Source organism: Penicillium paradoxum (assembly GCF_028828445.1).
Source record: "Penicillium paradoxum strain IBT 22861 chromosome Unknown utg000007l_segment0_segment0, whole genome shotgun sequence".
In the NCBI taxonomy this organism is placed as follows: Eukaryota; Fungi; Ascomycota; class Eurotiomycetes; order Eurotiales; family Aspergillaceae; genus Penicillium; species Penicillium paradoxum.
Window position 1 is genome coordinate 3515287 of NW_026643185.1, and position 25651 is coordinate 3540937.

General features: G+C 47.1%; 9 protein-coding genes across 9 annotated transcripts; 3 read left to right on the top strand and 6 right to left on the bottom strand.

Moving 5' to 3' along the window:
- Window positions 1-92: 92 nt before the first annotated feature.
- On the bottom strand, window positions 93-726 carry N7457_008828 (oligoribonuclease; the record flags this gene model as incomplete). The annotated part of the gene is made up of 2 exons (XM_057179871.1): window positions 93-608; window positions 679-726. 2 exons carry the CDS (start codon window positions 724-726, stop codon window positions 93-95), a joined length of 564 nt encoding a protein of 187 aa, XP_057028257.1.
- A 682-nt stretch (window positions 727-1408) lies between these two features.
- N7457_008829 (uncharacterized protein) lies at window positions 1409-3276 on the bottom strand (the record flags this gene model as incomplete). Its single annotated transcript, XM_057179872.1, has 3 exons — window positions 1409-1810; window positions 1863-2191; window positions 2250-3276. 3 exons carry the CDS (start codon window positions 3274-3276, stop codon window positions 1409-1411), a joined length of 1758 nt encoding a protein of 585 aa, XP_057028258.1.
- Window positions 3277-4340: 1064 nt separating this feature from the next.
- Window positions 4341-6552, bottom strand: N7457_008830 (sugar porter family MFS transporter; the record flags this gene model as incomplete). The annotated part of the gene is made up of 6 exons (XM_057179873.1): window positions 4341-4617; window positions 4678-4792; window positions 4861-5990; window positions 6039-6302; window positions 6382-6456; window positions 6512-6552. 6 exons carry the CDS (start codon window positions 6550-6552, stop codon window positions 4341-4343), a joined length of 1902 nt encoding a protein of 633 aa, XP_057028259.1.
- Window positions 6553-9581: 3029 nt separating this feature from the next.
- Window positions 9582-9794, bottom strand: N7457_008831 (uncharacterized protein; the record flags this gene model as incomplete). The annotated part of the gene is made up of 1 exon (XM_057179874.1): window positions 9582-9794. One exon carries the CDS (start codon window positions 9792-9794, stop codon window positions 9582-9584), a length of 213 nt encoding a protein of 70 aa, XP_057028260.1.
- A 668-nt stretch (window positions 9795-10462) lies between these two features.
- N7457_008832 (glutathione S-transferase family protein) lies at window positions 10463-11289 on the top strand (the record flags this gene model as incomplete). The annotated part of the gene is made up of 3 exons (XM_057179875.1): window positions 10463-10593; window positions 10655-10860; window positions 10916-11289. The coding sequence occupies 3 exons, from the start codon at window positions 10463-10465 to the stop codon at window positions 11287-11289; spliced, it is 711 nt and encodes a 236-aa protein (XP_057028261.1).
- A 228-nt stretch (window positions 11290-11517) lies between these two features.
- On the bottom strand, window positions 11518-14235 carry N7457_008833 (uncharacterized protein; the record flags this gene model as incomplete). Its single annotated transcript, XM_057179876.1, has 4 exons — window positions 11518-11877; window positions 11937-13976; window positions 14027-14149; window positions 14200-14235. 4 exons carry the CDS (start codon window positions 14233-14235, stop codon window positions 11518-11520), a joined length of 2559 nt encoding a protein of 852 aa, XP_057028262.1.
- A 234-nt stretch (window positions 14236-14469) lies between these two features.
- N7457_008834 (uncharacterized protein) lies at window positions 14470-16573 on the top strand (the record flags this gene model as incomplete). The annotated part of the gene is made up of 7 exons (XM_057179877.1): window positions 14470-14720; window positions 14768-15250; window positions 15302-15426; window positions 15479-15981; window positions 16029-16085; window positions 16149-16232; window positions 16280-16573. 7 exons carry the CDS (start codon window positions 14470-14472, stop codon window positions 16571-16573), a joined length of 1797 nt encoding a protein of 598 aa, XP_057028263.1.
- A 138-nt stretch (window positions 16574-16711) lies between these two features.
- N7457_008835 (putative MFS transporter) lies at window positions 16712-18397 on the bottom strand (the record flags this gene model as incomplete). The annotated part of the gene is made up of 4 exons (XM_057179878.1): window positions 16712-17397; window positions 17441-17630; window positions 17683-17916; window positions 17969-18397. 4 exons carry the CDS (start codon window positions 18395-18397, stop codon window positions 16712-16714), a joined length of 1539 nt encoding a protein of 512 aa, XP_057028264.1.
- Window positions 18398-23636: 5239 nt separating this feature from the next.
- On the top strand, window positions 23637-25028 carry N7457_008836 (OSBP family protein; the record flags this gene model as incomplete). Its single annotated transcript, XM_057179879.1, has 4 exons — window positions 23637-23696; window positions 23754-24079; window positions 24130-24184; window positions 24246-25028. The coding sequence occupies 4 exons, from the start codon at window positions 23637-23639 to the stop codon at window positions 25026-25028; spliced, it is 1224 nt and encodes a 407-aa protein (XP_057028265.1).
- Window positions 25029-25651: the final 623 nt, after the last annotated feature.

Sequence of the window (25651 nt, forward strand, 5' to 3'; positions counted from 1 at the left end):
AGAGCAAGTCCTACAGGCAGGGTTCTTAATTGGGTACTTCCTGGACCCATGTCTCAGAGTAGAGCGACATACAAGCCATAGCAGCCACGCCATCACCCAAACAGCTTCTCCTTGTAAAACCGGATCTCCTCAATACTTTCAAGAATATCGTCTCTCGCCAGATGGACCATCCGCTTAGCTGGAACCTGCTCAAGGAGCTGATCACTTCCCCACCTGCGCGCCGCCTCTTTCAAGGAACTAACATCCAGAATGCGATAATGCAAATGATCCAGAACTTTCGAGTATGGCGCACAAGCAAGGAATGCCTTATCTGCATGAACACTATTGCCCGCCAGGAGGGCAGTGCGCGGGACCGGGACGTGCTGGCGGATGTAGGCGAGGAGAGCGTCGGCGGCGGTGGAGGGGGAGATGGTCGAGGCGCGCACGGCGGCGGTGAGACCCGTGCGGCCGTGCGTGTCGATGCACCACTGCGACATCGCGTCGAGGGTGGAGTCGGGGACGTGGATGACGGTTTCGAAGCCCGTGGGCTCAAGGAGGTTCAGTTGTGCATCTGTGATGAAGCAGCATATTTGGAGGATCTTGTCGGTCTCCGGGTCTAGGCCCGTCATCTGGGATGGTTAGTGATGAGATTTGCGGAACGCGTTGCGGGAAGTCGGATCGGAGGCCATGCAGACGCACCTCGCAGTCGATCCAGACCAAAGGGTCTGTTGAGCGTTCGAGCGGCATCGTGGATTTGTGGCGGATGGGCACTCTTCGGGGCTATTGAAGCTGTTAATGATCTGAGGTTGAACTGGGCTTGGCAGAATCGCTGACTTGGTGGAGAAAACAGCCGGGCTGAGCCAATACACTGCGTAATGCAGTCGATGCAGGTAGAAGGATATTTCTGAGCATGGATCCGATTCGTAAGATTGGAATTAAGTCCGCAGTAGAGGTCCTGTTTGAATTAACCTCGATGGCTTGGAAGCTTATCGGCTTTAGAGCCGCCTCAGCTAATGCTTGACAAAACCAGAATGTATACATGTGGTCTACAGATACTGGGGTACTCCTTTTTCAACTAAAATTGCATATTGATGGATATAAGATGATTAACAAGCTGCCCTGATCGGTGCAGCAAATGTATTTCTCCTTTAACATGTTCCCTGTAGTGTAAGTTGTGGACATAACGGCGTAATTGTAGAGAAGCAACATAGAAAGCAGAATGACCATCCAGCAGACGCGGTATATGGCAACAAAGAGATCCCTTTCAACTGCAAAACCTTAGTGAATCCATATGAACGCAGCCAAAACGACCAGTGCTTTCCAGAGCAATGAGTAGTGGCCTATTAGGCTTAATGACTCAAATGAGATTTCGAGATCGAACCACCCAGAAAAGAAAGATCCCCCCATGATTTTGGCGAATATTCAAGGCTTACAACTCCTCCTCAGCTGCTGGAGGTCCAGTAGAAAGTTCGGGTGTAAGGCCGAAACCATCTCCGAACATCTGCGAAGAGGTCGGGGCGGGTTGAGTGGGGACGGAAGGGCCTAGGGCGTCACCGATTCTACCAGATGACTCGGCGATCCGGCGTCTCAGGGCGTTCTCATCTGCGGTTGAGACACTTCCGCGCTGTTTCTTCAATGGACTTCCAAAAAGACCGTCTGAAACTTCGATAGCTGGCTGGGTTGGTTCGGAGAGCCCAGATCCAATCGCGGCAGCTTTTGGCGGTGTTGCTGAGCGCTCGTTTACAGGAGGCGTGGATCCAGATCCAGAAGCTGGGGTATCTGCAGAATCACCAACGCTGCCTCCGGGCTCGGCAGAGTGTTGACGCTTGAGCTACAGCACTGTTAATAAAGCCGGACTGGCAAGGTTAGCTAACTGTACTTACTCGAATCTTCCGCATGCTCTCCGCTAGTTCTCCCTGTCGTTGAATATCATCTGGAGATAAGAGCCGATCATCCTCTTTAGCTTCCTCGTCGTCTGCTTTGCCAAGTATGGGATTGTCGGTGTCATCATCGTCGCTATCCATATCATCTTCGCTCTTCTTGCCCTTCCGCGGCTTGGTTTCATTGTCCCGGAAATTAAGGAATCCAACGGATCCGCCGGGTTTGATCGGCCCAAGACTTGCGAGATCAGCTTGTAGTGACTTGCGCTTGGTGGCAGTGGGCGTTTCCTGCACCTTGGAGTCTTTCAAAATGCCCATCTTCTGCAGTTGACCTATGTCCATCTCACATTAGAATCAGTCTTTAAAAGTGATAGTCTAGAAGATACTCACGTTCACCTCGGTACATGAAAGTGAAGATAGCATAAGGCTTATCAGACGGGTCAATCCCAGTAACAGTCTGAGTGCTAATGGTCTTCGGATCGAGTGATTTGGGCTTCGCAAAACTTGTGGTATGGTCAACATCGGCATCTCCGCCGCCGCTGTTATCATGGGCACCCTCTTCATCGTCGTGCGCATCGAACTGTGGAGAGTACTCGCCCCGCTTGATTTCCCCCGAGGCCAACACTCGGAATAAAGCGACCTTGATTTGACCCGCAGTCTCCGGAATGGGATCATCATCGTCAGAGTCGGAAGAGAGGTCGTCATCTGAGACATCTTCAAGGGGTGACTTCGCATCATTTCCATATCGCATAATAGTCTTGGATTTAACAGGATAACTGTCTTCCATTTCCATGGCGGACGGATCCTCGGTGGCACGCTTTGCACGGCGCTTCTCCATCTTTTGCCGCCGGCGTTCAATCTTGGCTGCTGCATCTTTGCCTTCTAGGTCCAATCCGTTGAGCCAACGCTCAAGACCGACCTCGCGGAACAAAAATTCACGCTCGGCAATTCCCCCGCCTTCGGATTCCGGAACGCTGACCCAGCGCGAGTTCACCCACGTTTCCTCTCCACGTCGTAGTAGTGTAGCCACCTCCTCTTTTTGTCTTCCATCAAAGTAGATGTATGCAGCCACCGTCTCATTTTCCGAGTTTGTCAAGCCCTGGTATGGTGCAACTGCCCCGGCAATTTGACCTGGCTCACCAGGCAATTTACCGACGACCTTGGGTTTCGGAGAGGGGCATTCTGGTGTCGGCTTAGGGGCCGAGTACGGGACATCTTGTTCGGGATTGAGGAGGGTGACGGAAATCGCGAAGGTTGATTGTTCCGGTTTGCCGGTCCCAGATTCGGGAATTTTTGGCGGAGGAACAGGAATGAAGCAACCTATACGCGAGGCTCGAGAATGGCGTTGGATAGAATATTCGGGAATTGGGCCGGTGGGCGTGTGGATGCTCACGGCAAGCCCTTTGAAGCAGGGCATGGTGGGAAGGGGTTAAGTGGGATACGGAGGTTGCACTGTGGGGGGAAGAGTCCAATGAAGGCCAGAATTGCCCCGCAACTAAGGCAAGAAATACTTCGATCGGGCAAAAGGAGAGAAAAATGACGCCAAATGGAGTATGGGCGAGGAAGTTATTGCTTTAATTTTCCCTCGTGGGTGAGAGTGGTGGTAAGCTATAGGTGGGAGGCGGTCAAGGTAGTGGGTTTCGACTCGCCCAGCAGCCCGCAGCAGTTCCTTAAGCTCCACTGCAGCTGCTGGTGTATGTATTCTGAAAGGTGCACACGGGAGGGTCACAATGACGAGGGATGTGGCTTTAGTGAGATTCAGGCTATCAAGGCACAAAACGAGGGCCTCTGGAATCGAGTATCAGGCACAAATCAAAATGCGAGTGAAGCGCCAGAATGAAGGACACAAAAGATAGACCCCTATGAGCTCTCAGGGAAAAAGATGAGGGGCGGGAGTGGACCAAAACATGAGCGTTGCCATCATCCTCCCGAACTCCCACGTGATACAACTTATCCTATAGGCTCTAGGGTTACTACATCCCTTTCACTTTTGGGTACATCTGGAGAATACAAAGTGATTGGTACTGTTTGTATGGGTTATGGCAATTCTTGTCTTCAACTGTACCACTCTATACACTTATTCTGCCATCTCTAAGTCCATACAGTACATCGCTATCCTCACCATACTCCCTAACTCCACATCACCTGATCACCGGGCAACCATGGATGGCCAAACCTTGTGGAGACAAACGCGGCTCATTGACTGCGGTTGGTGCCAAAGCGGAAGGCACATACATATAAAGCTCGCTAAAAGCATACGAATACAGAAGGGTGATCATTATATGGGGAGAAACCTTGATACTTAGGTATGTAGGTATGATGATAACTTTCATTCCTCGTGCTTAAGTCCATACCCCAAGATTCATGATTTAAATGTCCAGCCAGAAGCGAAGAACGTAATAAAAAGCCATAGCCCAGCGTATCGCCGGGACAACCCTAAGCAAGAAAATCAAATGTCCAGGATGTCTTGAACAGACCAATCTATGCCTTGACGTGTTCGGAGACGGCACTCTGCTCCCGTGACACGGTAACACCCTCATTGCCACTCGCGAGATCGTCAAACTTGTACAGAGACTCCAACTTCACGTTCCTGCGGAAAACATACCGCTTAAACCAGTACGGAAGGGCCTTTGTGATCTGGTACCTCATATGAACTCGGGTAGGGACTGCAAATATGTAGTCCAGTTCTTCAAGGGTGCGCTGCTTAGTTTCGGGAACCCAGAGGAAAATCATAACTAGGGCACACACGTTCAAACCACTACACCCGATTGTTAGAGAATTCAACAAAAAAGGATGCACGATTTATCATGCTACTTACGCATAGAAGCCAAATGCTCCAGTGGGTGTCATTGCGCTCAACATCTTAGGGAAGGTGATTGAGAGTACAGCAGCCCATCCTAGGCAGGTTGCCACAGCCCAAGACATTCCGACCTCTAAAATCAGAGATTAGTGCTCCAAAACCAAACTAGCATCAAGTGTGGCAAAGGATAGTGAGACATACCACGATGGGAGAGAGGGAATACCTCTGCCGAATACGCAAAAGGAACGGGTCCTTCGCCGGGCGAGTAGAATGCGGCAAAGAGGAAGACGAACAAGGCGATTGAAGCTAGATGACCTGTGCCCTCTGGAGTCCAGAAACAGAATGCTGCGCCAAGCAAAGTCCATGCCATCTGCGGGAAAGTAAACAACAGCAAAGTCCGGCGGCCGTATGTATCGATAGTCCAGATAGCAGGGAAGGCGAACAGAAAATTGACCAAGCCGAAGCCCCAAGAAGCAAATAGAGCCTGCGTGTCATCTGCACCGGCATTTTTGAAGACAGTGGATGAGTAGAACGCAACGATGTTGATGCCGCACATCTGCTGAGCGATCATGACGACGAACGAAGCAAGAGTCGCACGGCGAACCCGAGGAATAGTGAAAAGCTCAATAAAGCGGGTGACATAGTTGCTCTGACCGATCAGACCCATCTCGATCTTGATCTGGGCATGGATGTAGTAAAGATCTCGAGCAGCCTGCAAGGGCGTGTTGCGGAGGCGACAGAGAGATCGGTAAGCTTTGTTCATCTCGCCCCGTCGGATGTACCAACGAGGAGACTCGGGGCAGAAATAGACACCAAAGACGAGAGGAACGGCAGGAATAAAGGCAGATCCCAGCTGTAGACGCCAGGAAATACTACCAGTATCCTTGACGGCAAGGTTGGCGCTGAAGCCGAGGAAAATGCCAAAAGCGGTCCAAAGCTGCCAGGACATAACCAAGCCACCACGGATAACAGCAGGAGTATTCTCCGCACAAAAGATCGGGATGGTGGAGGCCTTCAGCCCCATTCCAATGCCCAGAAGGAGACGGATGATAAACAGCTGTTCCCAATTCTGAGCGACTGCAGATCCAATAGGTGTAAGCACGCAAAAGATAGCAGAGATGAAGATTGTACCGCGACGGCCCAGGAAGCGATTGCAGGGGTCTGAAAGCCAGCAACCAAGGAGCGCACTGGCGATGTAGGGGGCAGCATTGACGACGCCAACAAGCCACAAGTTTCGATCGGCATGGGGGCTCTTCGCGGGGTCTTCTGAAATACCAAAAGCATCGGGGAAAGACAGGTTAGCACCATTAGAGCCGGTCTGGTCCCATCCTCTGTATTAATGTCAGAGGTGTATGCAAAAGGCGTTCGAGGGCACATACTGCACGGCTGCACCGATAGAGCATAGAATGATGGTGAAATACAGGGCCTTGGGCTGGCGCCACTTATGCAGCACCTCGTTGCGCAGTGCAGTGATCTCAGACTCAGTCAAGTCTGCCACTGTCTCAAAGTTCTTTGGGTCCCTGGCAACTAGAGCTCCCTTCTTCAACTCAGGGAGAATATCGGTCACGTTGTATTCCCGAGCGAAGTCTTCCACATCGCGAAGCACCCGAGACTTGGTCAAATCAGCCAACGGATTCTTGATCCTGAGTAGATGTTGGTGAGCTGTTGTTCAACGCTGAGGCGGATGCATAAAACTCGCGGTCATGTTCAAGAAAGGCTTACTTGGCGGATACATTGTTATGCAGGTCAACCTGCTCAAAATTACCCTTCTCGGCGCAGCTGTTATCGTCACTCGAGCTACATCGAAATGAAATTAGTAATGTGAACAGGGCATGGCAGATGCAAAGCTCACCGCTGCTTAGAGCCCACCTGGGTGATGGTCTCCTTCTCCATTGTAAAGACTCAGGATCTGATTGAGATTATCAGCAAAGGTGAAGAAAGGAATAAGGGGTTGTCGACGTGGACAGGTAAGAAGAGTGATAAAGAATGGTTGAAATTAAAATTGGCAAACCAACCAGTAGAAGCTTCAGCCACCGCAATACCTAAAATTTGAGAAATTTCAAAGACAAATAAAGTCGCAAAGAGGTACTTGGATTGTTTTGAAAGTTGGGGGGGGCTGTCGGTCTTTTATGTTCTGCATCCAACCTCCTCGTTTGCTAAGAGAGACACCTGGAATCAATGTATGTCAAGTCCTCACTATTCCCAAAAGGAAGCTAGCCTGACTGACAGGATTCTCCCAATGTGATCTACTTCCTAAAACGGAGGCGAATCTAGTGGGATCGCGTGTTAAACCTGGGGAATCCTGGGGAACCCACTGAAACTACTCCACAAGCAGTTGAGAGTCGGGGGTCAAATGCTACCAGAAGGCTACATTCCCTCTCAGCACCGAGTACCCGAAACAAATCTGAAAAAGAGCTCTTCTTTCTTGTTCTTGTGACCAAGGCGCACATCCCACTGGACGCCTCGTTAGCCACCCCAGCCGAGATGTCAGCTAAAATAGTCTTGGTAAAAACTTGTTTCTACCCGGGCAGGGGCTCATGCTTTGATTGGAGCCCTTGAGACATGTCACCCTAAAAGAAGCCCTAGACTAACGCTTAGTGGCTAACACTTAAATCAGGCTAATCGCCTTGGTGTTAACTTTGGTACTCTGCATTGCCGACTTCAACTTGATTTACGCACATTTACCTTGACCAGATTACTAACTCTGAATACCCGCGAAGTCCGGGGGTCAGATCGAATAGAATACCAACTCTCTTCCGAATCCAGGAAATGAAGTGGAAATCCGGGGTCCGGAATATACCCGAAGCGGGAGTCCAGGTCTCACGCTAGTGCAGTCTACTTCTACAGCGAGTCAGGTAGTAGCACAACCTTGGAAGGATCAACTACTCCCGGACTACGGAGTACCCAACGTGAGCGGGAAATATCCCCAATGGTCAGGCTTCCCCGATTCCATCTTCGCAGAGTCTGTATATGGCTGACTGGTGCCTCTGTCCAACTGCAACTAACAACCGAGAGCCCCGACCCCGGCAATTGTTTCCATGTCTTTGACGCCCCCAATCTCCACAAATAAAGAAGCACATGAATGCCATTGCCGAGGGCGCAGACCAAAGCGGCATGATCGCATCATCCGCAATTCAGCACACAGGCTGTGATTGCCGTCTCCGGCGAGATCCAATGCGCTTGTCGGCGGGGCTCGAGCGTGTGGATTTAGGGGTTACAGCGCTAAAAGACTCGTGGCTGAGGCCATGTGGGGATCGACTATATTCAACCCTAACTCGGTCATCCCTTGGGGAAAATCGTGGGGGATTAATCATCTCTCGAAGATCCCGTGCATGACACTTCCATCAACTGGCTACGATAGACGATCAAACAGTCATTTAGCGCCAAGAACCACACCGAAAGTAAATCAATTGAGTTGCTCACTGCTGTTCCGTTTCCGGTCGGGGCTTCCAGCGCTTCTTCCAGGTAAGTATGTACTCGACATGTCAGACGCGGTGAACCCCTTGTACTCCTAGATTACGATGCGAAGATTTCCCCACAAGGGCTATCGGTGATCAGAGTTGCATGCTACCGATCAATCTTCCGACTTTAGTCTGTAACACGAATCATGCGAAATCCTGGCCCATGCTCTACAAAGTGACACGCCACTACCTTTCCCAGAAGCGGATCTCCCGTGCTGATGTCTGCGAGTGGCTTTCAGTCTGTTGAAAACTCTGTGGGATACGGAGTATGGAGCATATGGTCAATGCCTCTTTGAGAAAAGGGCATTCCATCTCGTATCGGGGGTGCCGTCTGTGTGCCTTGCGGCAAGGGGCAAGGCAAAAATAAAGAAGCTGCGACCCTCCTATAGCATTGCTCACATCTAGCCCTTATTTCAAGAGGCGGAATATACCTAAACCCCTAGCAGGATGCCATGTTTGGCTTGAATTAGATATCCCCGAATATGGGACTGGCTAGTGGCAAGATTGCTTTTTCGTGATACCAGTGTTACCTTGAAGGGCTCAAACAAAGAAAACAATACTCAGTAGCAATACTTCTGGTCTCGGTCCCCTGAACCAGCTAGCGAATCTCAATCTTGCGGCTAATTCAATACAGTTTTCGCTGGAATCTTAATAGCGCAAATCCTAAAACTATATCCCTTTTCTGTTTCACGGTATTGCGGTGCGTGCGTCCTGAAAGGTGACCCGATCAACTCCGAGATATCCAGTACTTTACTATTTGTGCCCTCAATCTTTTCCTCCTGTCCCTTACTATCTGCTAAGGGGTTAGGTAAACGAAGAGCATCGGGATGCCTAACTCAATCACCCTAATTACCTAGAAAAGAAGCACCATCTATCAACTCTCGATCAGTCATGTATAATTCGAATAGATTTACAGTATGTGTTTTAGGTAAATTCCCTTTTTATCTGTCAACAAATACCGAAGAGGCCTGGTAGAGACTGCTTCTACACACACACGTCGCCGTTGACCGTACGGAGTAGTGATAAGAGTCACATATATCAAAGCCCCGATCGAGGCTGGTACCACTATAGGTGACACATCAAATTTCGATTCCGCCCAGGCATGAGATGTAGCATTGTTCTAGACCGGTATGCATGAAGTCCCAGGGATACGGAGCTTACGGTGCCTATATGTGTGTTGTAGAAAGAAGGTTTTGCGGCTCTGTCCAGTGTCGATCATGATATCTAATCATTATATGACTTTTGTGTATCTTGTACCATTGGGACCCCCTACCTAGTAAGATTAGGCTTCTAATTCCGCTTATCTAGTTATGTGAGATGTACAGAGTAGTCTTGTTCGAGAAATCTGATTGGAGTCAGTAGACATATTGATAGGTGTGTTGAATACACCGATGGTATTAATGACCCTAAGTCAATAACAGATATTTAGGCCTTAGGCTCGGGATTCACTGGTTCCTATCCCTAGTGGTTCATTCCTAGTTTCGTAAGATCCTGGATACTGACGTTGGGCCAAGTATACTCCGCTTCAAAAAGATCATGATTCGTCCCCCATCCGTTTTTGGGGCTGCGCGTATCTGCCCCGTCCACGGGGGTTTCACCAGAGCCGTAGAGAAAGCTTATAACCTCGTCTGTAAGCTTGATGACACCCCCCGGCCACTTGCGACGGTCTTCCATAGCGATTGTGACGGCTGGTTATAACAATTGAGCTCTCTTGGCCCAATTCAGTTCCTTCTGCATCCTCTCTAAGAGTCCAGTCACACAGAATTCATCAAAAGGGAACTTGATGGATTCCAATTCAATAGACCGTAATGAGAATGGTGCCGATTTGAGTATCTCCATCAACTCCGACGTATCCACGCTGAGCTGAGAAAGTGCCAAATCCAGACAGAGATTCGGCCATTTCTTGATAGGAACAACCTTTTTTTTTAGGGGAATGGGTGGATCCCTCATTACAACGGCAGCTCAAATAGGAAAAGCCATGCTTATATATGTAGGTATATATAGTTGTACCTAGCTAGATGTAGTGCAAGACGTCAGAAATCTCAAAATCTAGACTCTTTTTGGCGGAGTACTTCTTATACAATGATGCAATATAAAAGTGACCTGGTCACTGAGACTCTGCATTGGTAAGGAGGCTTCGAAGTACCTAGATAGGTAGTCCAGCTTTATTTGCAAGCAGCTGACAAATTCACCATTTGGTGAAACCCAAGGTTAGAATGATTGCTCACGGAGTACTTTAGATACATATACTCTCGCTCTCGTCCTATCAATATAGATACCTTTTCGCTAAATACAGCATCCTGGTTCTGTACCCGCCGACTTTCGCTGCATCATACCTCACTATGTCTTCAGATATCACCCTATACACCTGGGCCACGCCAAATGGCATCAAGGTTTCCATAACTCTAGAAGAACTAGGCCTGCCTTATAAGACCGAGGCTATTGACATCAGCACCAATCGCCAGAAAGAAGAGTAACGCTACTTTCATACTCCTATACCAGACTAAATCATGCTGATAGGACTCCTCGAGTAGATGGTTCCTCAAAATCAACCCCAACGCCCGCATTCCTGCCATTCTTGACGGTTCGCAGCGTGTCTTTGAGAGCGGAGCAATCATGACCTACCTGGTCGACAAGTACGACACCGACCGCAAGATCAGCTATGGGCCTGGCACCCCGGAGCAGGTCGAACAAACTTCCTGGTTAATGTTCCAGATGGCTGGTCTTGGACCTATGCAAGGTGCGTACGAAGAATATCGCATACTTCTGCTGCACGCCTTATTAATATCATATAGGCCAAGCTAACCACTTCCGTCTCTTTGCTAATGCCCGCTCTGACTATGCTATCAAGCGATACATCGATGAGACGAAGCGGCTCTACTCGGTCCTTGAATCGCGGCTCAAGGAGAGTCCCTACCTTGCGGGCTCGAAATATACTATTGCCGATATTGCGACTTTCTCTTGGGTTCGTGGGGCTCCGACTACCCTGGAGATTGATCTGTCCGAGTTCCCCGCATTGAAGGAATGGGTTGAGCAGATTGAAGAGCGTGCTGCTGTGAAGAAGGGTGTGGATGTTCCGCATTCGAATTGGACTCCCGAGAAGAAGAAGGAGCTGTTCCAGAATTTCCGGGCTAAAATTGATGCTATGACAAGTACTGATCAACATTGAGTTGTGAAAATTTCTTGGGTTCTTGGTATCGGAGCCAAATCTGAATTGATTCATGTTAGCGGAAGGATAGTCGTACTTCTGACAAGTTCAATATATGTGGCCTGCGTGAAAGCACTGTCATTCATATGACTCGAGGTGTACGCTTTCGGTGCTCTGGAGTATTTACATCAAGAATAACCATAGTCGATAGGATGGAAGATAAAAAAAGAAGCAACGGCGATGAAACGCTCAAAGTTGGCCAGGTCTGTAGCTCCGCCAGGTCTCAAAGCCCACTTGCTCATACCACCCATCCAGGGCAACCCAGTCCACGAAGACGCCTTCAATACCTCGTTGCTTCATATGCTCGATGGCATGACAGATCAACGCTAACCCAATGCCATACTTGCGGTGGGCCTCATCAATCCCCACAGCACCGATCAACCCTGTTTTGGGGCCACAGGTTTGAGGGAACGCCCAAATCACATTCAGCACATCTGATGGACCCAGCATCAGCGTCCAGCCAACCTGTTGGCCTTCAGAGTCGAACGCTGTCATCACGCTATCTGGATACTGGTCGGGATTTAAGGCAACGTAGGCTTGAACCCAGTCCTTCACAGCGCGTTAGTAAATGTTAGGGTTTAGGGATTGAAACAAAGGGAGAGACCAACCTCATTATGAGAGAAATTTCTTCTTTGACCGACCAGACAGGCCTCGTAATCTTCGGGTTTTAATGGTGCAAATCGGAATCCCCGCTCGTTTGCACGAGTGATATACTTCTCTGGTGACTGGAAGTTCCGGATATCTTGATACAAGTCGACCGATCGGGCATTAGGCGGATTGAGTCGGAAGCCACGGTGTGTGAAGAAATGTTGGACGCTTTCCGGAAGATCTTTAGGAATACCGGGCCAAAATCGGGGAAACGAGCTGCCCAGATTCACTTTGTTGATATTGAAAGTGGTCCGGAAGTGTGCTCTTGTTTCTTGCAGCAGGGCAATTCCAACGCCTTGACGTTGATAATCTGGTGACACTGCGAGAACCGCGATGTGCACAGTCTTTGGTTCACCGTGGGCATTTATATAAGCAAGACAGAACCCCACTAGCTCTGAGCCAATACGAGCAACGAAATGGTGACCATATGGACGCACTATCAGCGACCGCAAACTTTCAGTAGGAAGGGGATAGGTCGGGAGAGCAGCGGCCCAGACTTTGATAATCTCATCCAGATCATTTGTTGCATCAAAAGGTGTCAGGACTGCTGCTGTCTTGGTCAATGCATTAGGTCCTACTGGCAGAGCGCCTGTCGGGACCAGTGCGCCAAACATGATGTCGGCAGCCACAGAAAATGCCTCGATCGTTGGTTCGTATGTAGTGATATAGGTCTTGACGCTAGGATCATCAAGGAAGTCGTAAGGGTTGCATGCAGCAATGTGTACCACTGATTTCACACGTTGAGCAAGTTCAAGGCCCAATTCTCTCTGGTATGGTGACTCTTTTGCATTGAGTGAAGTGAAAATCACAACATCGGCGACCTCAATCATTCTCCATTGCTCCGAGTCCAGGCCCGTCTCTCCGTATATGATCTCAGCGATAGAATTGTTGTGTTGTCGAAGAACGTCCAGATATCTTTTGGACTGATATAATCCCGCCTTCCCTACTCCTTCGCCGTCAACTGCACCACCAACTGGAATCTTGTCTCCGGGAAATAAGAAGATGATTATTGAGGTCTTCGACAGTGGGAGAACGCCATTATTGCCGCGAACAAGTGTGGTTGATCGAGAGTAGATATCCATGGTTTTCTCGGTGATTCTATTGTTGAGCGCGCTCAGCTCTGCAAGATTGGGTTGATGAAGAGCGATATCCCAGTTCAAAAACTTATCTTTCACCGTAGCAACATGCCGACAAGCATCCGCCAGCCGCGATTGATCAATACTGCCGGACCCGATTGCTTCACATACCCTTTTGATTGAGGCCACTTGCACATCAAAGGTGTGACAGATCATAATACTATCGCTACCTGCACGCAATGCGAGTACGGAGCCTTCCTCTGTGCCATATGTGGAACGAATACCATCCATCTCCAGACAGTCAGTAATTATCATGCCATCATAAGCCATATCCTTGCGCAATATCGCCATGGCATCTGGAGATAGCGTTGCGGGGCGCTTAAGGTCGATACACGGCAGCGAGATATGAGCAGTCATAACGACCTCAATACCTTCAGCAACAGCGCGCCTAAATGGAATCAACTCGCACCGCTCCAGTTGATCCCTCGTCTTTGGAATAACCGGCAGTCCATAATGCGAGTCAACGGCAGTGTCTCCATGGCCAGGGAAATGCTTTACGCTTGGAACGATGTTTTGTTCCCGCAGACCCCGTGCTGCCGCACTGGCGAACCGGCCCACAAATTCGGGGTCATCACCAGGACTTCGTACCCCCACAACCGGATTCAAAGGCTCTGAATTGATATCGCAGACTGGTGCATAGTTCATGTTAATCCCGAAAACCTTCAGAGTTTCCCCTGTGGCCTTTCCCGCAGTGTAAGCGCACTCCGGGTCATACGTGGCGCCAAGTGCCATAGGCCCTGGTACCCGCGCAACGATCGGGGGAGGAATCCGAGTTACAATTCCGTTTTCTTGATCAATTCCAATCAAAAGCGGTCGCTCGTGTCCAGCCAGTTTAGCTTCATTTTGTAAAGCCAATGTCAAAGCCTGGGAAGGATCAGTTACAGAGATCGATAATATAACTAAGGATATGTCACCTGGAGCTGCTCGGCATCTTCAAAGTTGCGCGAGAAGAGAACAATGCCTCCGACGTGGTAGTCATGGATCAACGTCTTGATTTCAGGGCTTGGGGTGTAGCCATGGAACCCCACTGCGAAGAGCTGCGATCGTTAGTGTTCGAAAAGCAGGGGTTTCAATGGGCGTCCATTACCTGGCCGACCTGTTTTTGGAGATCTAGAGAAGCCATGTGCGCGTTTATGCGAATACCTGTTTCATGGACTGCAAGCAAGCGGGACAAACTGACGTGCAAACAAACTGACGTTGACGTTGAAAAGGAGTTGATCGGAGTTGATCTCCCCGAGTCCCACTTGGTGACGATGCAACATCGCGCTTACAGTGGATCTTCTCAGAGCAGTCGCAGGAGCTCTCTTTCCCCAAACGTCGAAGGCGGGGTAACCTTGGTTGCTAGGTGAACAAGAATATGACATCTCTTCCTCCGACATACATCTCCATGGAAATTGACGATGACCCAACGAGTAACGATGCGGCGAAGGACAATGCCACGGTGGTGACCGCCCAGCCACACCCCACATTGGCGGAGTATGAGCGGCTCTTTGGCGTCGACGAGGACGCGTATGAGCAGCCAACCACCACCCGGAAAGAACTTTGGTCATACTACCTCTATTACAATGGTGATAATGGGGTTGGTCCAGGCTCATACAGCCAAGCTCTGTAGGCACGGTGAACTGGTCTGGAATTCTCCGACTGACCCTGTATAGCTTCCAGTGGGCCTTGAATGGCGCCGGACATCAACCTGGTTCGAACCCACCAAAAGCTTGCACCGATTCATCGGCATGTGTAGTGCCGTGGGCGCGAGGCACAAGATCCGTTTCTTCGGTGGTTCTTATCGCAAATGGTCTTTGCTTCGCTTTTATGACAGTGATATTCGTCTGGCTAGGAAGCGCTGCGGACTATGGCACATTCGGACGATGGCTTCTTTTAGCGTTGACGGTAGTCTGCTGGGCCCTGCAGTACGGCATGATATCCATCCGACACCCAAGCCAATGGCCGGCCGCGATGGGAATGTACGTCGTGGCATACATTGCCTATGGTGCAACCCTAGTGTTCTATGCCGCTGTGTTTCCCCGCCTTGCGCGGTATACGCCGCATGTCCGTAAAGCGAGGGAAGAGGATCTCAGAGAGGGAACCATCGACCAGGAGGAATATGATGCCATTGAATCTCTGGAAAGAAATCATATCAGGTGGGCTCTGGTCTTTTGGGCTCTGTTTTAGACTCTTGCTGATGATAGTAGCAACATCTCAACTGCACACAGCAACATTGGCTACCTTCTCACCCTCGTGCTCAATCTGAGTGTCTTACTTCCGATGCAAAACAATAATTTTGCGAATAACCTCGCACTTTGTCTCACCAACTCATGTAGGTTTCCTGGGCTATCAATTGAGATGCCAGACTATCTAACTATTTACAGACTGGGTCGTGCTTGGAATTTGGTGGTTTATCTTCCAGCAGAAAAGGCCAGGTCCAAAGATACCTAAAGGGTCAAGCTACACTACCATTGGTTTCAAGCAAATCTGGCTGGCCATTCGAGAAATCAGATCTCTTCCACAGACATTTTTGTACTTTTTCGCCTATTTCCTTCTTGCTGATGGCCTCAACACTACTGGTGAGTTGATATTTTCTTTGGTCGCAAACGCGCTCGATACATTTCCACGCGATAACTTACCAGCAACAGGTACTCTTGTCAGCATCATCCAAAACGATTCTGTTTCGTTTTCCTTCCTGCAGATTACCTATCTCGGCATTACTCAAGCCGCCTGTTCAATCACCTCAACGTTCGGCTTTTGGTATATACAGCGATACTTCAAGTTCAAAACGAAAACCATGTTTTTGTTCACGAATTTCTTCAGTGTTTTCATCCCATTTTGGGGCATGCTGGGACTGTGGACCCATCGCATCGGGTATCACAATATGGTATGTATCACGCCCTAAGAAAAAGATTATAGCTAACTCCCCTGGAGTGGGAATTCTATTTCTACAACGTTAGCTTCGGTCTCTTCCAGGCCCCGTATTATGCGGTAGGTGACACCTTGAATGGTCTTCATTTGGTTTCTCTTCGATAGTTGCTTACACTTTGCCAGTACGCCCAAACGATGATTAGCGAACTAATGCCTCACGGCTATGATAATATGTTCTTCGCGCTATTTGGAATAACCAACCGTGCTGTAGGTCGGCTATCCTCTTTGCTTATCCATTTTCACTGACATATTAGTCTTCAATCATCGGTCCCAATGTCATTCAAGCCATCATTAACAATACTCGAAATAACTGGATGGGCTTCCCATTTTTATTCGCCATCTGCACTGGCGCTATGATCGCTATCTGGTTTGTGGACATCAAGAAGGGTCGTGAGGACTGTCGGAGATTCACCGAGCAGCGCAAAATCGACCGTGTGGCGGCAGAAAGTGGTTTAAATGCCGATGATATTGCAAAGGGGAAACTTTTTGCTGGTGAACATGTCCCTGGAGTAGAAAGTTGGCACGCGAGCGGTTCGGCGAGGGATTAAGGGGGTAGATTTTGAAATGCTCTTGATCAAACCACGGTGCTGTGTTTCTTTCATGCCTCCGTATAGGTCATCAAACATTTTCTCATTAAGTTTTGACTCGATATCCCCATCGAGACATTATTAGATCCACCTAATCGATCAGTTCTCAACTTTGGTCGAGTCCGGTTGTGTTTCTGAAACTGACTCCCCAGCCTGGAGCTGACTTTTCTTTTCAGCTTTGTCGCGCCATTGGTCACCGAAGACAGTCGTCAACCAAACACCAACCCCGGAGAGAATCAAAAACAGCGCACTGATAGTACTAAACCATCCCACGCCCATGGTCTCTACTGCCGGCAGGACAAGTCCAGATCCCAACGCACCGAATATGTATCGGACCAGATAGCTACCGGCAACGACTTCAGCACTCCGTCCGCTCGACTGCATGACATCCAGGCTGTAAGTATTGAGACTGGGGAAGCAGAACAACTGCGCAATTCCTTGGAAGAACATGGCAAGAACAGGTACTGGAATTCCACCAACAGCCTTCTCGACCGTCCATCCATAGATGAGGATACAGCCGGGGATGACACCGCCCAAAAATATCAGGCAAGATTTCAGTCGGTCTTCCGGAACTCGAACACCGCCACGCTTGCGGATCCATTTCTTCACAGTATGATCTGCCCATCGTCCACCCATAAATGTGCCAACCAGATACCCACAGCCAGGAGCGATGTAAAACAGCCCCGTCTGGATAGGACTGGTCAAGTGGAATCGCGGATTAAGCACATATCGAATCGGAGTCAGGAGAGAATACTGATTCCAGACAAGAGCTCCAGCGGCAATGCCTGTACAGAAAAGGTTGGGGTATTTGAAGAGCATAGTACAAACTTGGAGAGGGTGATATGCGATGCCAAAGGTACTTGGCCTTTTGCCATATTGTTATGTCGCTCATGTCATTTGTTTTCAGATTTGGGTAGGTCTCCGGGAAGAAAAAGAAGACGAGGAGCGTACCGCAGCCTCCAAGTGCAGTCTGGAGCCAGAAAATCACCCTCCAGGACCGGAAAGTGACAATCACTCCCTATGTTTGTCTGTCAGCAACTTTTTATGGCACCAATATGGAGCAAACCTACACCAAGGAATGGACCAAAGGCCGGCCCAATCAGCGTCCCTGATAAGAACCATCCTAGCGCTGTCGCTCGTGCTCGAGGCTCATACACATCGCCCAATGCCGAGCTTCCCACGACCAAGAAAGATGTTCCTTGAAACGCAGTTAAGACGCGGAAAATGTAATAGGCTGGTAGGTTTGGTGCTAGAGCCGTGCCGATGCTGAAAACGGAGAACAAGAAGGCGCTAACAAGGAATACCTATGTTTTGTTAGCTCCTCGCTTCTCACAGACTTCAGTGGTGATTGCGCACCGGTCGTCGCCCCCAGACTTGGCTAAAAGGCCCCCAGAAAGGAGCCGCAATACCCATAAACGCCATGTATAGTGCATTGCTCGCGTTGATCACACTTCCTGTAGTGTTGTAGGTCTTCGCGACTTCGGGGATACCGGCTAAAATAGAAGTTGAAGAGATGGGTGCCAGGAAAGAACAGAACGAGAGAATTGCAACGATGGTCATTTTGCGAGCTGGCGAGAAGCGTAGATATTGCTCTGCATCAACCTCATGGAAGTCGTCATTGGCAGGCATGTCGTGGTGAGAAACATGGCTCTGTGTGTGTACAAGGCTATTTGCAGCGCGCTCTCGCTGGGAACGCTGCGATTGAGATCTCTGGATCTGATTTCCGTTGATCAGGGACTCAGATCGTCGGTCCTCACTCGAGGCTTTTGACGCTGTAGGAGACATGGCGGAAAGCAATTAACAGGAATGAGTACCTGCTCGCCGGTAGTGAGTTAGATTCAAGCTCTTGCGGTGTATACGAAAAATATGAAATAAATCTCGGTATTGGTCGTCAAGCTCGGCTTCTTTCCGAGATCATGTTCGTCGGGTATGGACGTGCAATGTTGAGAGATGAAATGGGAGCGAGCAAACTGAGTTGTAATGAATCAATCGCAAAGAGGCACATCGTAAACTTGAAGCGTGAGTCACAGAGAGAAATATGAATGTCTCTTTTACTCATTCATCTTGGGGGGAGGATCGGCGCATTGTTACCGACGTCGCATTTTAAGAGGCCAATACACCGGCGTACTCTCCAAACAGAGGATTTGCCTTGTTTTGGGGTCCATCTTGGTCGGATCTAGAGGCAATGGACCTCTATGATTCGGGGAGACGACCGGTTGAGTAGCCGAGTAGGGCAAAGGGGGCGGAAAAGAATCCGGGCTACCGAGGGTAAGCCTGATCAGTATAGTCCATACGGTGTATAGGTCGTATAAACTGATATTAGAATGGTTACTCCCACCGGGATGTAAGGCTAGAAAGCCATCAGTCCCGTATATAAGCCTATGGACGCTTTAGGGCTATCCTTGGAAGGATACCCAAGCCCAGACTCCCATTTTCACCAGCACAAGGTGACACTAGCGACATGCAGTGATGGTCGACTGCAGATGTTTATACATATGAGAACTACTATGGGCACCCAAAATTACTACGGGCACCCAGGGCGCTAAGCCTTTTACGATTTACTTCCCACTGGCCATAATTTGTTCACAGCCTGTCGTATTTAATATGGTACTCCCTTAGTATTTCGGACAGTCCCCGAATCTTATCTGGGCACGCTATCGCGAACATAGAATCTCGCACGCCATCTACACTACCATACAAAAATGAGGCTATTCGCAGATGCTGATTTGATCAAGTTTTTTTCTACTGAAAAAGGGTTTGGTGCAAAAATGAGGCTATTCGCAGATGCTGATTTGATCGAGTTTTTTTCTACTGAAAAAGGGTTTAGTGCAAAAATGAGGCTATTCGCAGATGCTAATTTGATCGAGTTTTTTTCTACTGAAAAAGGGTTTGGTGCAAAAATGAGGCTATTCGTAGATGCTGATTTGATCGAGTTTTTTTCTACTGAAAAAGGGTTTAGTGCAAAAATAAGGCTATTCGTAGATGCTAATTTGATCGAGTTTTTTTCTACTGAAAAAGGGTTTGGTACAAAAATGAGGCTATTCGCAGATACTGATTTAATCGAGTTTTTTTCTACTAAAAAAGGGTTTAGTGCAAAAATGAGGTTATTCGTAGATGCTGATTTGATCGAGTTTTTTTCTACTAAAAAAGGGTTTAGTACAAAAATGAGGCTATTCGTAGATGCTAATTTAATCGAGTTTTTTTCTACTAAAAAAGGGTTTAGTGTAAAAATAAGGCTATTCGTAGATACTAATTTGATCGAGTTTTTTTCTACTAAAAAAGGGTTTAGTGTAAAAATAAGGCTATTCCTAGATGCTGATTTGATTAAGTTCTAGTGTAAAAATGGAGTTTTTTCCTACTAAAAAAGAGGGTTTGGTAATATAGGGTTTAATCGGTTACGTGATCGTAAAATAGAGGCTGTTTTTCAAAGATAGTGCTAATCGAGTTTTCTTACCCTAGCTTAGCCTACCTCCTAAACTATAAGCCCTAGTACGTATAGCTTCGTAAATTTTTACTTATATCTAATAGATATAGATAGACTAGACACTATAGACCCCTAACCCCCTAACCTTCCCGATACTATACCCTCTTTCTAAATAATTACGAATACTACCTCTATTAGTATCTAAGCCGTAAAAGCTAAAGCGTTAGATATCCTTAACTTATAGTCCCTCCCGCTAGGCTTCCTAATCGTTACCTAGCGTAGCGTACCTAATAAGATACGATTCTAATATAGCCGTAGTCGGGGTTATCGGACTAATCGGGCCCCCCTAAATAGATAGCGAAGGCGAGTTCGTTATATAACTTCCTACCCCTTTAAAGGTAACCTTCGACTTACTACCGGCGGTATCTAGTAGGTTAAAATTATTACTTCCTACTATAATTATAGTATAGTTAACGAGTTAACTATAATTATCCCCCGAAGGCGTAAGCGAAGGCGAGTCCTACCTACTATTATAATCTAGATTACCGATAGTATCTTTACCCGTTATATTATAAGTAGTGTTCGGGGGTAGGCCGAGGCCGAGGGGCGTACTTTATATCTACGCACCCGTAATATTAATAATATTAGGGCTAGTATAACGCGAAAATAGCTCGCTAGACGTACCCTAATATAGGCCCTTCTTATAGATCTCCTAAGGGATAGTACTTAGATTATTAGGTATAAGGTAAATACTATTAATGACTCCCTTACTTCCCTTTTTTTAGTCTATAAAATTAGTCTCTAGCTTCTACGTATCTATCCGTATATTTTATAGATAGACTATACGTATAAGACTAATAAATAGAAGATACCCCTATTAAATATCGTAGGAGTATCTTCTATTAGGAAGACCTTCTATATTACCTATACTTTTTTAAGTAGTAAGAAGGAAGCTGCTTATAATCGGGCACTTAGCTAGCTACGGGATATCTATATAGCTATTAGTAGTAGTGCGAGTATACTAATATTTATCCGCACTACTATAACTAATCCCCTAGAGTTAGAGTCTTTAGTAGCTAGTCCCCTAATACCCTATATTCTATAAAGTATACTCGAAAATAGCTATCTATCTAGCTTTATATTAATATATAATTTTAAGGATACTACTCTAGCTACTACCTCTTACTTTAGCCCGTATACTATCTTAATAGATAAGGAGTAAGCTTTACGAAATATAGTTAAAAATATTAGTATCTTAACTATTATATAGTTTATATACTAACTACTAGCTATTTTACTAGGTTTTTCCTATAACTAATACTATCCTATACCTCTAGTATATTACTTATAACGTCGAGTTATACGCTAGGCCCTTTATCTATCGTTATATCCTTAATAATATCGCCGAAGACGATACCTAAATACACCCTATAGTTAATAATATTATATATATAATCACTATATACTAGGAAATAATAAAAAAGGACTAGTATTTTATTATCTTCGCGTATATAGTTAATAATATAGAGACTCGGTAGGCTACCTTTAAGGATAAGTATTAGTACTATCTAGGTCTACTAGTATATATTAATAAAGAATAGATCCGCGGTTACGGTCCCTATTTTTTATAATACTATACTAGTAGGTTTCTCTATCTTAATAAAAGCTCTATATCCCGCGTAGAATCTACCTATCGTTACCTTAAACTCGATATATAATCGGGTACGAAGGATCTCTTCGCTCTTTATACCTAGTTCGGAAATATAACTAAGCGTCTCGGTATTAAGATCTAATAGGAGCTCGCCTCGTAGAGAGCTAGTCGGGAGATTAACGGTAGCCCTCTATTTATAGGAGTTAAGACGCTAGTTACTTACTATATAATTAAAAAGGTACAATTAGTATTTAATTACTATCTACTATCCTATAACGAGAAACCTCCGATCCTACTACTATACTTAGGTATTATAACACTAATATAGGGGTATCTATATATTTACTATATTAACGAGGCCTAGATAAGGGGTAAGAGCCTTACCTAGGCCGACTTTTACCCTCACTACTAGATCTAGCGAGACCTAGCGTATACTAATATAATTAATCACCCCTAGGTAATAGAACTCCGTATAGTAAACCCTTATATTATATAAGGGTATAGTCGCCTACCGTAGTTATCTTAATAGTTATCTTAATAGTTATCTTAGTAGTTATCTTAGTAGTTATCTTAGTAGTTATCTTAGTAGTTATCCTAGTAGACAATCTTATTATCGTAAGTATCTTAACGCTTTAAGAGCTTAACCCGTCGTAAGCTATCACGATTCGAGATTATACGAAGGGACGAGGAGGTAGCTATTCGTCGGTCGGGTCGGTAGAGGATAGCTAGTGGGAGGTATAATAATAATTAGACTATATAGGGGGAGACAACGGAGTCTAATAATTAGATCGTAGTTAGTAGTGTTATAACTAGGCGGGGAAGGGGACGTAGACGTAGACGTAGACGTAGAAGAGGGGGCCCTTAATAATATTAATATCTAGTTTATATATTAGAAATATAACTAAAATCAGTCGAAATGACTTATTAAAGATAAAAGTTTTGCTATATAGGATAGTAGGAAACTAGCGTTAATAGCTATACTATCTTAACTATAGTGAGAAAACTCGATTAGCACTATCTTTAATAAATAGCCTCTATTTTACGATCACGTAACCGATTAAACCCTATCTCCCCAAACCCCTTTCTCGGTAGGAAAAAACTCGATTAAATTAGCATCTAGGAATAGCCTCATTTTTGCACTAAACCCTTTTTTAGTAGAAAAAAAACTCGATCAAATCAGTATCTAGGAATAGCCTCATTTTTGCACCAAACCCTTTTTTAGTAGAAAAAAAACTCGATTAAATCAGCATCTGCGAATAGCCTTATTTTTGCACCAAACCCTTTTTCAGTAGAAAAAAACTCGATCAAATCAGTATCTGCGAATAGCTTCATTTTTACACTAAACCCTTTTTCAGTAGAAAAAAACTTAATCAAATCAGCATCTGGGAATAGCTTCATTTTTGCACCAAACCCTTTTTTAGTAGAAAAAAACTCGATCAAATCAGCATCTGCGAATAGCTTCATTTTTGTATAGTAGTGTAGATGGCGTGCGAGATTCTACATTACTGATAGGGTGCCCAGATAAGATTCGGGGACTGTCCGAAATACTAAGGGAGTACCATATTAAATACGACAGGCTGTGAACAAATTATGGCCAGTGGGAAGTAAATCGTAAAAGGCTTAGCGCCCTGGGTGCCCGTAGTAATTTTGGGTGCCCATAGTAGTTCTCATACATATTCTCCTCATCGCCCCCATCGACAGAGAAAATGCAACAAATTGCGTTTCAGAATGACCTTGTTTTTGTTTCGAAGGAGCGTCTGGAAAATTACCCGATCTGGTTGTGGCTGTTCACACCAGATCGCTTCCCCCCCTGACAGCCATGACGTTATCAGATTCTGACCGCCAAAGACCCAACTTCCTTCTCTACCCCTCCACCTTTTCTTGTTGGATTTTGGACAGATTTCTGTGATATCAAGTTTCTCATATAAACCCATTCTTATTCAGGGAAAATGTCGCCTCAGAGCCAGGTCCCCCCCAACAGCAAGGGTTCATGGACAAGTTTCCTCAAGGTATGCAGGCTCGTTTGTTTGCCAGGTATACTAGGCTAACAACATTAAAATTTCTAGTCGATCGCCTCTTTCAACGGTGATCTCTCCTCCTTGACTGCTCCTCCCTTCATCCTGTCCACCACCTCCCTTACCGAGTACTCCGCGTACTGGGCCGAGCACCCCGCCGTTTTTGTGGCACCGGCTAAAGAGGCTGATCCCGCCAAGCGTGCTCTGTTGGTCCTCAAGTGGTTCCTCAGCACACTGCGCCAGCAATACTGCAGCCGTAGCGAGAAGCTTGGAAGTGAGAAGAAGCCCTTGAATCCTTTCCTCGGAGAGCTGTTTATCGGCAAATGGGAGGGTGACGCGACAGTCGGCGAGACAACCTTGATCAGTGAGCAAGTCAGGTATGTGAAGATACTTCTCCATGGCATCACATGGACTGATCAAAGCATAGCCACCACCCTCCGGCCACCGCCTATGCGATTCGCAACGAAAAGAACGGCGTGGAGGTGAGTTTAGCAAAGATTGTCGCGTCTCCGAGAGTAGCAATAACTGACAATGCGCACACAGCTGCAAGGATACAACGCGCAAAAGGCCTCTTTCTCGAGCACCATCCTCGTGAAGCAGATTGGCCATGCACTTTACACACTCACCCCACCCGGATCCGACGAGAAGGAACAATACCTCATCACGCTACCCAACCTACATATCGAATCGCTGATCTACGGCACCCCCTTCGTCGAACTTGAAAAATCAACCAAGATTGTCAGCAGCACTGGCTATGTCGCCAAGATCGACTATTCCGGTAAGGGCTGGTTGAGCGGTAAGAAGAACACCTTCTCCGCGAGCTTGTTCAAGGAGAGCGAGGGCGAGAAGAAACCTCTTTACACTGTAGAGGGTCAGTGGTCGGACAAGTTCACTATCAAGGACGCCCACACCAAGGATGTCATCGATACCTGGAACTCCAAGGAGACCCCCGTCACCCCGCTCTCCCTCGCACCCCTCGAGCAACAGGATGTGTACGAGAGCCGACGTGCCTGGAACGACGTGGCCACCAACATCCAGAAGGGTGACATGGATGCCGTTTCGGGATACAAGTCGCGTATCGAGAACGCTCAGCGCGAACTGCGCCGTGTTGAGAAGGAGGAGGGCCGCGAGTGGGAGCGCCGTTTCTTCAACCGCATAGAGGAGAGCGCTGAGAACGCCCAGACCCAGCGTCTTGCCAAATCGGCCGATCTTACTCTCGAGACTGATAAAACCGGTGGTATCTGGCGCTTCGATGCCCAGAAGGCAGCTGGTGCTCAGCCACCTTATCACAAGGCCGGTGGCAAGGGCCTCGGCCTTACCGAATAGATTATCGGCTCTGCTTGGATAGCTTTTTCTTTTTTCGTTTTTGGCTCAGTTGAATTGATCATGGGCCTTGCTTGCCCCACGTAGATTTGGCTTTTGGGATTCCGATTATTCTGTACCGTGTCATGTTGCATTTCGGTTGTATATAGTTCCCGGTCCATGTTGAAGTTGCGCATTTGCTTATATGCTTGGGCCTGACGGCTCAGCCTTTTCATCTAATGATATGGTATCTTCAATCATGATTATGGTCTACATATTTGAGGTTTAAGTGGATTGTACTTGCGAAGTTCCAACCAAAAACGCAATGTGCTTACAAAGTATATATACACTCCAGTGTGCAGCCTTCGAGCTATACAAGTAGAACATGGGACTAAATGCAAGGACCCAAAATTCTACAAATGTAACAATTGGAATCTACTCGTTGACGGCACTAAGAAAATCTCCAAATACCGGTTGCATAATTGATCGTGCAGAACATACATAATTCATGACACTTTTAGCCCAGAACACAACTGAGCATTGGATCTACCTCTACCAGACCCATTGAGCCATCATCCATCATAATCATCGACCGATATTTCACAAGGTGTGGTGAGAGAAACAGAACACAGGGAGAAGTACCTTGG